At 42.3% G+C, this 12926-nt stretch overlaps 2 protein-coding genes across 2 annotated transcripts; one reads left to right on the top strand and one right to left on the bottom strand.

Moving 5' to 3' along the window:
* Positions 1-8713: 8713 nt before the first annotated feature.
* LOC149186480 (putative receptor protein kinase ZmPK1) lies at positions 8714-11565 on the bottom strand. Its single transcript, XM_089412622.1, has one exon. The coding sequence runs from the start codon at positions 11312-11314 to the stop codon at positions 8750-8752; it is 2565 nt and encodes an 854-aa protein (XP_089268748.1). The 5' UTR covers positions 11315-11565; the 3' UTR covers positions 8714-8749.
* A 100-nt stretch (positions 11566-11665) lies between these two features.
* On the top strand, positions 11666-12926 carry LOC149186479 (heat shock cognate 70 kDa protein 1-like). Its single transcript, XM_089412621.1, has 2 exons — positions 11666-12182; positions 12370-12926. The coding sequence occupies exons 1-2, from the start codon at positions 11861-11863 to the stop codon at positions 12675-12677; spliced, it is 630 nt and encodes a 209-aa protein (XP_089268747.1). The 5' UTR covers positions 11666-11860; the 3' UTR covers positions 12678-12926.

The following is a 12926-nucleotide window of genomic DNA, read 5'->3' as shown; positions in this document are numbered from 1 at the left end:
CTGCATTTCAACGCAGGTCCCGTAAAGGATACCTGCGCTGAAGTTCAGTTTCTCTGTGCTGAGGGTGCGCTGATCAACCCTTGCCTTGTGCAGCTGTGGTTCCCTGCTTCCTTTTTCTCAGTTTTATCTCTTTTTTTTGCAGCCTGTTATCAGTCAGTGTACCTATCTGAAACCCATTTTCTTTGCCTCAATTTCGCCTCAGTTGTATAAAGAAACTGTATTTGTTCTTTGTGTATTTGTTACATCATTTGCAGTTTCCCATTACAAAAGTAAACTGGTCAAACTGTCGCCCTTAGATCTAGACCTGTCGTAAGTGTCGTTTTGATCTTAGGAGTGAGTTTGTTTGCTGTTCACAGTTGATTGAGCTTTTACTTTTGTCGTTTGGTTTGAATTTATACATTTCTAGTGTCGAAACAAGTAAATCATAAAGTGTCGTAATCGTCTTTTTGATTTCGAAAAAGGAACTTGTTTATGTTTTCACTTGAAATCGAATTCAAATTTGTACAACAGCTTTCTTTTTAGGCATCAATATTAAGAAAGCGAAAACAAATACATGCATATGTGCATTTGCATTTTGATAGTTTGCATGCTTTGATTTAGGAAAAGTGCATTTACAGTGTGCTCTATGCTCTTTGAGAAAAGTTTGTGTCTTCCTTTTCCCCTTGTAGCTAGGATTTTCATTGTTGAAAAGATATAAAAGCTTGCTTATCATCTTTAGACTGCATTTAGGAGTTGTATCATACATCTCGTGGTGATCCAAAAACACAAACTTCTAAGAAAGATCAACCTAAAATAAATTGAATGAACTTAACAACGCTTTGTAACTTAACGCACAACATAGAGGTCTAGGCTAGAGACGTGTTCCGGCGTCGTAAAACCTGGTGACTGTCGATCTCGCTGATGGTTGGGTGATTCCTCCTGAGAGACGATAGCGCCAGTACGGATTGTGCTCCCACGTACCGTCGAGTATATATTGGGAGACCCCTATAGGAATAAAACCTTTATCCTTAGGAAGCCGTGTCGGCCGCCCTACTGATCGCAATGCACTGAACACAGCATTCGGGAAGATTGACCGCCCGTACCTTAAAAAGTATTCTGCAGTTTTGCGAAAAGTTTGGCACACCCTCTACCTAGATCTCCAGAGCAGTTCCTTTTGGCCTTTTTCAGACTCTATAATGGAAAAAGTCCATCCGAGCATTTTTCACTTCGGGCTCGTTAAAACATCGAAGGAGACTAGAGTCATCTTTTGCTTTTTCTCGACTCTTTAAAATTGAAAAAGCAAGTTGTGTCTAAGCGTCGTTAAAATTTATTTTAAACGGAACAATCACCCCCTTTTCCTGCGTTGATCTTTAGGTTGGGAAAATGGAGCCCACCAACCAAGGAATTCCCCTTGGTGGAAATCCTAGTCCCTTCTCCTCTTGGGGAGATGTTGGTGCGCCCCATATGGCCACATTGTCGCTTCCAGGACTGACAATTGGCTTGCCGGTCTCGCTCTTCTCAACCAATGTCATTCAGAACACCACTATTCCTGAACAGTCGAATCAACAGTTAGACCAGTCCAGAGTTACCCACCAGCCTTCTACTTCCTCTAATTCTTCCTCTCCTCCTTCCTCTTCGCTTGACGGAACTGGTAAAACAAAAAACCAAGTTCCTAAGGAGAAGAAGGAAAAGAAGAAGAAAGAGAAGAAGAAGAAGGAGCCAAAAGCGACTGGGGGCAAACAAGTGTCGTCTAACAAAAATCCACACACATCACTGACTAGGCTTAAATCGCCATGTGTCATATGCAAGGGAGACCACTTCCATAGAGATTGTCCCTGCATCCCTCGGATACTAAGGGACTGGTCTCCCCGTTTGCACAATCCGGTGGCATCAACCTCTAATAGCCATGTTGAATGCATACCGTCAACTAGCGAAAGTGAAGTCCTTGGACAAAAAGGGAGAGCTAGATCCCCCTGTATACTGTGCAAAGACAATCATGCCATCCACCATTGTCCCTTCTTAGACGAAGCGAAAAGAGTTTTGGATGATCGTCCGGTTTCACCGTTACGACTTCCTCCTGGATATAAAAAACTCTTGCCGAGTCCTTCGTTAGTTGAAAATCCAGCTGGCCCACTCAAATGGTCAACTGAAGCGCCGGTCATTGAAGATGAACCAGCTGAATCCATACCCGACGAGAGTCAAAAGGTCGAGGCGACAGTTGACCCGGTCTTGCCTTCAGAGGATTTATCTTCGAATGATACAGTCACTGAAGAGGATAAAGATGACACCATCCAAATTCTCTTCATCAACACAGACTCCGACGAGCACGGGGTCAATCCCCCCATTCCTTTATCGTAGGAAGGAAGTTCGTCAGAGCGATACCCGGCCGTCTACTCGGTCCCACCACCAAGCAACCTAGTTGTCTCCTTCGACTGGAACCAACTAGGCAGACCCCGTTTGCCAGCAAGCATACCATTCAGAATTATCGTCCAAATATACAGAATGGTCATGGCTGACACCATCATTGATGAGGGGGCATCTGTGAGTATCCTTTCCTCTATTGCTTGGAAAGCGCTTGGTTCGCCAGTGCTTTTTCCTGAAATGAGAAATCTGACAGGCTTTGATAAAGGAACCAGTCGACCTTTAGGGATCCTCCCCAATGTGCCCATAACATTGAAAGGGAAGACCGTTCAAATGAACGTGATGGTCGTTCAAGGACCCTTGGATTATAACCTACTCCTTGGACGAGACTATATATATTGCATGGGAGCCATCGTCTCCTCACTCTTTAGAGTAATGTGTTTTCCGCACGAAGGAAGAGTGGTCAAGCTCGTGGACCAGCTTTCATTTCCCGGATCACGCATCGCAAATAGTCATATACCATCCCTAAATGGTCTCTTCACGCAAGAAATGTCTCAACCTATGGTCCGTCCTCCCGATGAGCGCGAGTGATTCGGAAGGATATGACTGGAACCCAGGGGGCATGCACCCTGGTCTGCTTCGGCAGGAAAACTTCGGGTATAGGGTAGGTTTCCGCGGGAGAATATGACTAGTCCGTACCCCGTCCGTGATTGAGACAGGGGTTGTTCTAGAATAAGATTCTTTTGTCAAAGTTATGTGAGTTGGCGGGCCTCGTCGCTCACCTTTGTTTATCTCGGTAGACATCGCCGAAGAAGTGTTTTGTTTGAAAGATTAACAGAACAATCTTTGGGTAACCTGAAAGAGGTAGGCCTCTCTCGGTAAAACAAATGTTTTGGCGGAAGTGAAGTAGAGGTAACCTTGAAATCGTATTTTATACCTAGGGCCATGCAAACCTTTTGGAGTGCAAGCAAGGGGCGGCTATTTATTTTATAAATTTTTAGGTCCTCCCTTTAAACCTGTAGGTCTAACCCTTTAAACTCGTAGGATTAGTCGTTTCCGAACTTGCATAACGAAAGGATGCGGGGCAAAGCTTTGTAAGGCGCAAGCTCCATAAAAAATGGCATCTTACATGAGACATTCTTATCATATGACTGGATTAATCGAGCAGTGTTATCGCAAGGTTCAAGCTCGTTAAAAAATAAACCCGCACCGAGCAAATGTTTCCACCCACGTTTAAGCTCGTTAAAAAATGAACTATCCCCTAGTAAATAACCACCGTGAATGTAACATTTCAGCCATTAAAGCCTTGGTCGTGTTTGCACCGTCACCTCCACTTTTCCATTGGCTGATCGTTCACCTTCATATGATTGTTTACCCATTTTGAGGAACAGCTGCGAAGAGTGATTTCACTAGCCATCCTTGTGACACTGCCATGATTGGAAAATTCCAACCCTTACCTGGAATCAGCTGCTAACCCGTTTTATCACTCGTTCCTCAGAAGATGAGTCTTCTTTAAGCTCTTTTCATCTGACTCGTAAAATATGAAAAGATTGCCGAGTTTTGGCCTTCCAGCTCGTTAAAGCGATCGGAAGTGCTATCCTTCCTCTAGATTTTAATCTTTTTGGACCTGAGGGATTATTGCACAAAAAGATCGAGCGCTTGTTTTGTTCGGCTCGTTAAAACTATCGAAAATTCATCCCTTTTGTATTGTTTTATACTTTTTCGGACTTAAGGGATTAGATGACGAAAAAGGACTTTTCGGAGTTGACTTTACGTGCCTTTTCAGACTCTCTAAAAATGAAAAGGACCGAGTTATCTTTGTCGTTAGACTCGTTAAAAACATTAAATAGCGACAAACTTGTCTTTAGACGAGAACGAGTTTCACTATCGCTAGGCTCGTTAAAACGTAGCGATGGGTTTGCCCGAAGGGCAAATTATAGAACAAGCATATGTTATCCTCCTCAAGCTTGACAAAAATAAAGAGGTACTGGTCAGCAATGACTGGGGAAAAATTGGGAAGAAACTCAAAGAACTTTATTAGTAGCAAGTCGCTCTTGAACATGACACTTCCACTCCGTGCCAGAGTCGGGTTGGGTTGTTTCATTCACTGGTCACATCACCATGGTCTCGCCATACCATCCACCTTTGGGGTAAATGCTACCAATCCATCACACAAGTGTCGCCGATATGTTCAAGAGAAGTCATCCAGAGAAGTCAACCGTGTCCCATCCACTACCATGCATTATCCTTCATTCTTTCATGACCGCCACCCTGAACCATATATCGTCAGATCATTTTCACCTCCATCAAAATCATTTGCTCCGTTCCATGTCACTGATGTGAGATACATTAAGGCCCTCCTTTGACGGATCGCTTCTTGTCGACATCAGCTCATTATACAAGAAGTTGATCTAGGGACACCCCCTTCAGTACTTTGAAGCTTGCATGCCTCAATGGCAAGTTTCTCACTTCCGGCGACAGGTATACATCAATGACCGTCGACCGAAAGATTTTGCGTGGTGTTCAACGCCAAGTCCTTTATTCACACCACGTGAATTGTACTGCAGTACCTTGAGGGTCATTATCATTATCGGTGATTCCTCTCGCGCTTGTTAACGGTTTACCTCATTGACTGGTAATCAAGCGATGTCTTTCCATGTTCGACTTCAGAACGTCTCTCACATGGATCGACTTGTACTTAGAGTGAAGATCGAACGAGTTTGAAGACCCCGGATCTAGTTTCATCCATCCGGGCTGCGATATATATTCAGGAAAAATAAAGACATTTACATGTACAGCATTGTAGCACAGACAATCTTCCTACCAAAGGATGATGATTTCAGCAGGATCATCAGTCTATCATCAGACAATTGTCTGTCCTATGTACACAAAAATGAATTTATAAAGCTGAGCATGGGAATGCCCGCCTCAGCTAGATCATGAAAACAGTATGAAAAATAATGTATTGTATTGTATCTTATTACAGGTCTCCTCCCAGCATTGAATGAACTTCAGATCCTCCTAATAAAGAATTTCACCCGATAAACGGCCTCATACTTTAAGGGGCAACTGTTATAGACATTTTTGTGCCTTACAGCTATAAGCATGAAATGTCCATAATTCAAGGGATCCAAAGTCCCTAAATATGTTGTTACAGCTCCTAAAGGAACAAGGTCAACCAATGACAGCTTCTCCCAGAAGTTCTCCACCAAAAACCACTCAGAAATAGTCAATTCAGGATCAATTCAGAGGCTCCACTAGCTGCCTGCGTTGAAATGCAGCGACTACACTGGCTAGGTGCACTGCAACGCAGGTGAAAGCACTACCAGGGTGCGCTGAGCGGGAATTGACAAATGGCAAGCTCATTCAACGAGGTGGAAAGACCCTGGAAGCTTCCAGAATCTTCTCCAATGACACTTGCCTCAATGAATTCGACTAGTGATGAGTAAGAGGCTCTCAACCTCCAAGTGGAAGCAAGAACTGACAGAGAGAAGCCACAAGTCAAAACATAAGCTGACTCATCCTCTCTGCTTACATCTATATATGGATCTCTCACCCAGAGGTTCAAGGGGGCTGGAATTTTGTACTTTGCAGAGAATTGCTGTTGGTTTGAGATTGAGATTAGCACATTGGGTGATTTATGCTTTGTTGGAGGAGAGGAAGGGATTCCTTTGCTGGGAGGTAGATGCTGGATCGGAACTCACTTGGTTGTATCTCCTCTTGGACTTTCTTATTCTATCAATAAACTATTTGAGTTTCTCCTACATGCTGTATACCAATGATGTTTTGTTATGCTTACATGTTTAGCTTAATTTGATCTTGAGCTTTTTATGAATGTATATCTGTATCTTTGTGTAGTTTCTCTCTCTTGTGATTTTGCAGGAATTCGGTGAAGCTGGGCCGGTGAAGGAGCAAGAAGCTGGGAGCTACTGAAGAAAGGAGTGATTTGGATCGACAAACTAACGGAAGACACAAGTTAGTTACATCCTTTCTCCTCATTTACATTTCATAAAGAAGAATACTCAATTAGTTTACCTTGTTTGTTGCTAAGGCACTATCACACCTTAGAGTGGGATAGGGGCATTCCGAATTGGATACTTTTCCCAACAACAGTGATGGGCACCTCTCTCGATACCTCATATTACTTGGGTGATGGGCACCTCTCTGGATACCTCATACTACTTGATATATCACTCCGATCAGAGAACTAAATTATAACTTTATTATTATTATTGTAAAAAATGGTTAATATATGAGTTAAACATATAAATTTTAAAAAAAAATGTAACAAGATTTTTAATCTTGGAGATTTATCTTCACTTTAAATAAGTTTGTTACAGTACCATGGCTTACTAATATCACATGCCCAAAAAACCATAATGTATGTTCATATGACATTTTTTCCAATTAACCCATTTAATTAAAAAGAAAATAAATTTCAACCTTTGATTTGTGATTATTCTAAAATAAATTTCAACCTTTGATTTGTGAGACTATACAAATATTTTAGATTTTTGGTTGAACTATGATAATATGATTTTTTATGAAATTATAATTTTTAATAATTTAAAATTAAATTTTGAATGTATAAATATATTTAGCACTATCAAAAACCATTAATACTTTAATTCTTACACATCAAAGTTATAATTTTGAAAATAAATTTAAGCAAAATTAATAGAATAAGAGTTTGAACATATTTCCTTTCAACAATAAAGGTGGAAAAATGAACACGCTTATGTGAAAAGGTTATTACATTATACCGCTAGGAAAAATCCATACGCATCTGGATTGAGCACACGCACCATTGCAAAACCACTCATACTGATTCAAATAAAAAATTACATGTCAAGACTCAAGAGCACGAGATCTCTAAGTGGATCCACCACAACACGAGATCTCTAAGACTTGAACTGAATTGGCTGAGTTGTTAGGCAATATGACACCACAACACGAGATCTCTAAGACTTGAACTGAATTGGCTGAGTTGTTAGGCAATATGGATTCTGTTGGTGTAAAGAATTCCCGTTGAAAAAGCATTTCGATAGCTTGGCTCATGGAAGGTCTCACATCCTTAACATACAATGGGATTAAATTTAAGAGGAGGGGTGGAGAGACACAGAAGGATATAGTGACTGCGCTGGAGGTTGGAGAGAGAGAGAGTGCGTGATGGGGTAAGAGAGAGGGAGAGAGAGGAAGGAAGAGACAACGGATGGGAGAGAGAGGAGAGAGGGAGGAAAGAACAAAAACATAAAGAGATAGAGTTGGGGAGAGATAGCCAGTGACAAGGGAGAGAGGAGAGGAGGGAAGAGAGAGAAGATGGGTGGTGAAAGATAGGGAGAGAAGGGGAAGAGATAGAAGATGGGTGGAAAGAAATAGGGAGAGAAGGGGAAGAGAGAAAGACAATGACACAGCGATGGATGGGAGAGAGAGAATAAGAAAGGGAGTGAGATAGTGATAGAGTTGGAGAGAGAGAGAGAATGGGGGGAGAGATATAGGGAGGTGGGAGAGAAAGGGAGAGAGAGGAAGGAAGAGTGGACTCAAGAGAGTGAGGGAGAGAGGAGAGTAGGAGGGAAGAGTGAGAGGAGAGAGAGAGTGATAGAAGGGGAAAAAAGAGAGGGAGAGAAGGAGAAGAGAGGAAGAGGAAGAGGTAGAGGAAGAGAGAGATAGATAGATATGGAGAGAGTGTGTGTTTATGTTTAGGGGTGAGATAGAAAGAGAATAAGAAAGAGACACATAGATACAAATATATATATTATATAACCAGCGTAATCTATTTTAACCTGGTGCAAATCTTTCTTCAAGTTTTACTCTCAAAAGAGAGATTTGCACCTCAAAAGATTTAACCCAAAATTAAAATAGATCTAAATTAGATGCATAGATACATTCAGCACTATGAAAAACTCTTAATTATACACATCAAACTTATAATTGTAAAAAAAAATTTAAACAAAATTAATGGAGTAAGACTATGAACCTATTTCCTTTCAACAATGATGAAAAAGTGGCAAAATGAACACGTGTATGTGAAAAAGGTTATTACATTATAACGCTAGGAAATATCCATGTGGATTGAGGACACGTAGCATTGCAAAACCACTCATACTGATTCTCTTAGGTTGATTGTCGCACTAAAATCATAACCGAGCATCATATTCAAATAAAAAATTACAACGTCAAGACTCAAGAGCAGGAGATCTCTAAGTGGATCCATCACAGCATTAAATCAAAAGTTACTCTCAAATAATAAATTACAGTGTTAAGCATAACAAGCGCTGGAAGTGGGATCCAAATGGCAGAAATCGCAATTTACATAATTTTTTGATTTCTGCAATGTCGGATCTATCAAATTTCGGAGGAGGTCGCTGGAAGATTCTCCCGGCTGCCCAGGCTATTAACACTTTTCTGCTTAAAAAGAGGAAGAGGATTGACCCTCTACTGTGGAAAGAGAGGAAGTGAAGATTTGAACTGAATGGGCCGAGTAGTTAGGCAACATGGAATCTGAAGAAGAAGAGAAGACTTGAACTGAATGGGCTGAGTTGTTAGGCAATATGGATTCTGTTGGTGTAAAGAAATCCCGTTGAGAAAGCATTTCGACAGCTTGGCTCATGGAAGGTCTCACATCCTTGTCTTGCTCAACACACAGCAGTGCTGTTTTCAGGACTCTTTCCACCTCTTCCGAATCAAAATTTCCATGCAATTTGGGATCCACTGCTTCCTCAATCCCTCTGCCTTTCCTCATCATCGCAGACACCCACTGTACCAAATGTCCACAATTTTGGACTGTTGAACTGGATAACGAGCTTCGTCCAGTCACTATCTCTAACAAAACAATCCCGAAGCTATAAACATCCACCTTGGCCGTGATTGGCAGATTCATCGCCCACTCCGGTGCTAAGTAACCCCGTGTGCCTCTAATTGTGGAGAAGGAGAATGCTTGATCTCTGTCTACCAGCTTTGCTAACCCAAAGTCGGAAACCTTGGGACAAAATTTCATGTCCAGAAGTATGTTTTGGGGCTTGATATCACAGTGCAGAATCCATTCCAAACATTCTTCATGGAGATAGGCTAACCCCTTTCCCGTGCCCACTGCAATTCCATATCTTTCTTTCCAACCCAAAACTCTGTCATCACTTTCTGTGAACAGATATTTGTCCAGAGATCCATTTTCAACGTACTCATAAACCAGCAGCCTGTGATTTCTTTCTGCACAGAAGCCAAACATACGAACTAAATTCACGTGATGCACTCTCCCAATCATACTCACTTCGGCCCAGAACTGATCCTGACCTTGGGATACTCCTTCCAGTCGCTTCACAGCTACCACCTCGCCATCGGTCATAACGCCTTTGTACACCGTCCCAAACCCTCCTTCCCCCAATTTTATCCTGAAGTTATCCGTCGCTTTCTTCAATTCTGCGAAGCTGAACTTCTTGAACCCACCAGGGATAGCTGAGTAACCTAGACGATCATAGCCAGGATCTCTATATGCCATAGACAGGTACCGCCATCCAAATATCACGCAAACCAACTCTGCTACACCAAACGCAATTGCAAATCCTAGCGGAAATTTGACATTGGCGCTTCTCCTCTTATGCTTCTCGTATTTGGTCGTCTCTGCAGAAACACTGGGACTCAAAGCCGAACAGTTTAATGGCAAAGGCTGAGACGCAGTAGTAGAATTATGAACAGAAGAATCATCACTGGAAACTTTGATATACATATGGTTCTGCTGATTGGGAGACCGATATCCACTGACAAGTAAAACCTTAGGAAAACAAGTTCCGGTACCATCCATTTGGTAGGCAAAACCTTGGCATTCGCTGGAATTCATGCACCAAGTTTTACAGCTTTCAAACGTGATCCCAGTTTGATAGTTTAGATCGTAGCCATAATAATCTGTATGTGGAAGATAAATAAGCTTTGTACTGGCCGACATATTCAGTGGTTTATTGCGCTCGCAACCTTGGAACCAGTCGGTGGGATCTTTCCTGTGAAAACCAGGGGGGCAGGTACAACTGGGCTTCGGAGTGTATATGCAGAGACCGTTGATTCCACAGAAGCCATGAACATAACAATGATCAGGAATAGCCATCCAAATAATGTTCCACATACCCGTCTCTTCCACCAAGCTGTATAGTCTCAGGTTTCCGTCAAAGTCCAAAGTTAATCTTCTCTTGGGGCCTTCTCCATAGTCTGACGCCTGAAAGGTAAATCCGTCGCTTGACTGGAAATTACCATAGCCGTCCAATACCGCTTGGCGGCTGCTATTGTAAGTGTTTCGGCTGTTCGAAAAGCTTCCCGCGGAAGGAGAAGGCCAGTAGTTGCTCAATATGCCTGATCCCTCGTAAATTAGACGAAGTTCGTTGTCGCTGTCAAAATAGAGACGATAGTAGCCTTGCCTAAACGTGGAAGTCCCCATTCTGGATATTAACTGCCCTGTATTATCATTCAGGGTTTGAAATGGAAGAAGAGTATCGGTGGGCTGCTGGAAGCTTTCCCACACAAATTGATCACCTGAAGAGCTGCGTAACACCAAATTCCCTGTTTCTAGAAGAAGAACTTCCTTTACATTCTTGTTACTGGTGTTGGTACTCCACACAACGCTACCATCTGCATCCCACAGACCGAGGTTTCCATCTTTCTGCAGATAAAGACGGGCATGTCTTCCGTTGACAGGTCGTTCCCTGTTGGCTACCCAGACCACTGTTCGGCCGGGCGTCTGAGTAAACCATATGGCAAAAGCATAAGCATTGTTACCCACTCCATAAAATCCGGCAGAAAATGTTTCATGGGGAGAAACCAAGCAAGTTGTGTTCTGTTGAGAAGAGAGTGAGGAACCGAGGCTTAGCCCATCTATTTTAGTGACGCAGTACTGATGGTTTGAAATGGGAATTCCAGAAACAAGGCTGCAAGTGAATAGAAACAACAAACAAGGGAGCAACCGCCGGCAGGCTCCCTGTGGCGCTTCCATTATGGGCAGGCCAACTTTGGTATTAATGCAATCCAGCACTTTACTCTTCTCTGTTGAGAAACCTGAACCCCGATCCCCAATTACACGTTGAGAAACAAAAGTGCTTTTTCTTATTCCCAGATTTCGTCTGGAAAAAACTACCTAGGTAAGTGAAACTTTGGACAATTATTGCTCCTGCAAATATAGTTTCAAAACTCCTGGAACCGCCTGAACTCCGAGCCGCGAGAAGCAACGGAATAAATGTGTCGCGCGCGTTTCAAGCTATAGAGAAACGATCGAGGGCGACTGTTATGGCAACCAATAAATCCCATGCTATTGGGCCATTAATGCATAAGATTTATTGGTTGCCAGTACCTTATGGCTACCATGAGCCATGAAAGCCATACATATCCATGGACATTCCGGCAACTCCATCACTCTACCTCCGGCAAGCTCCAGTATTCAATGTAATTAATGCAGATATAGTACAGCCCGACCCGACATCCATCGTAGCACTCCTTCCTAGCATATTTCAAACTCAGCCAGCGGGAAATTTCAAAATTTGAAATGAAATATGGGAGGGACTGTATGAATATTTCGAAAATCCGTAGGATCACTTCTCATATTATCTTTCAATTGGCAATTGCCTGTCTGAGCCATGCTCAATCTGAGCAGATGAATGGAAATGGCGAGGGGCCGGAGATCCGTATCGATCTGGGGACGACGTACTCGTGTGTGGGAGTATGGCGGAATGGCAGAGTGGAGATCATCGCCAACGAACACGGGAATCCAATCACTTCCTCCGTTGTAGCCTTCAATGATAAAGAGCTCCTTATTGGAGAATCCGCTGAGAACCAAGTTGCCAGAAATCCCCACAATACAGTTTTTGGTCAATAATCATCAACTACCATCTATACGATTTTATTTGTTACATTCTTCCTCTTTCCGTCAGAATTGAATATGTTTTCGGGGTCTTTTGTTCTACTCCGATATTTTCATACTGAGTTGTATGTTTTCGGGGTCTTTTGTTCTACTCCGATATTTTCATACTGAGTTGTTTTGTTAACATATTGCAGATGCAAAGCGGTTCATTGGAAGGAAGTTCTCTGATGCGTGCGTTCAGAGCAATTTGGGGTCATGGCCTTTCAATGTCATTCCAGGAGCTGGTGATAAGCCCATCATCGTTGTGACATACAAAGGGGAGGAGAAGCATTTTGCAGATGTTAGGATAGATTTGTTCAAGAAGTGCATGGAGACGGTTGAAAAATGCCTGAGGGGCGCCAAGATGGACAAGAGCTCGATCCATGATGTGATTCTTGTTGGTAGGTCTACTATGATTCCCAGAGTGCAGTCCTTATTGCAAGGAACTCTGGAAGAATATTAACCCAGATGAAACCCGTTTGTTTTCTAATATTAAATACTCTTTTCCATCGACTCCGAGATTTAATTGTCTTACACATTAATATCATTTAAAACGTTTATTAACAATTTGTTTAAGTGGATTTAAGCAGTATCGTGAACATCTGAATTCTGATCAAAGGCCTTTATGTAGAAGTTCTCGACTGTTATTATCAATACCAAGGATCTCTCAAGTTCTTGATTGTTCTTATCAATACCAAAGGCATGGATCTCT

This window comes from Pinus tabuliformis, chromosome 3_1 (genome assembly GCF_031772625.1).
Source record: "Pinus tabuliformis cultivar Carrire ecotype Pingquan chromosome 3_1, CPIR1, whole genome shotgun sequence".
Taxonomy (NCBI): domain Eukaryota; kingdom Viridiplantae; phylum Streptophyta; class Pinopsida; order Pinales; family Pinaceae; genus Pinus; species Pinus tabuliformis.
The sequence above is the reverse complement of the archived record's forward strand: the minus strand, read 5'-3'. Positions and strand labels throughout refer to the sequence as shown.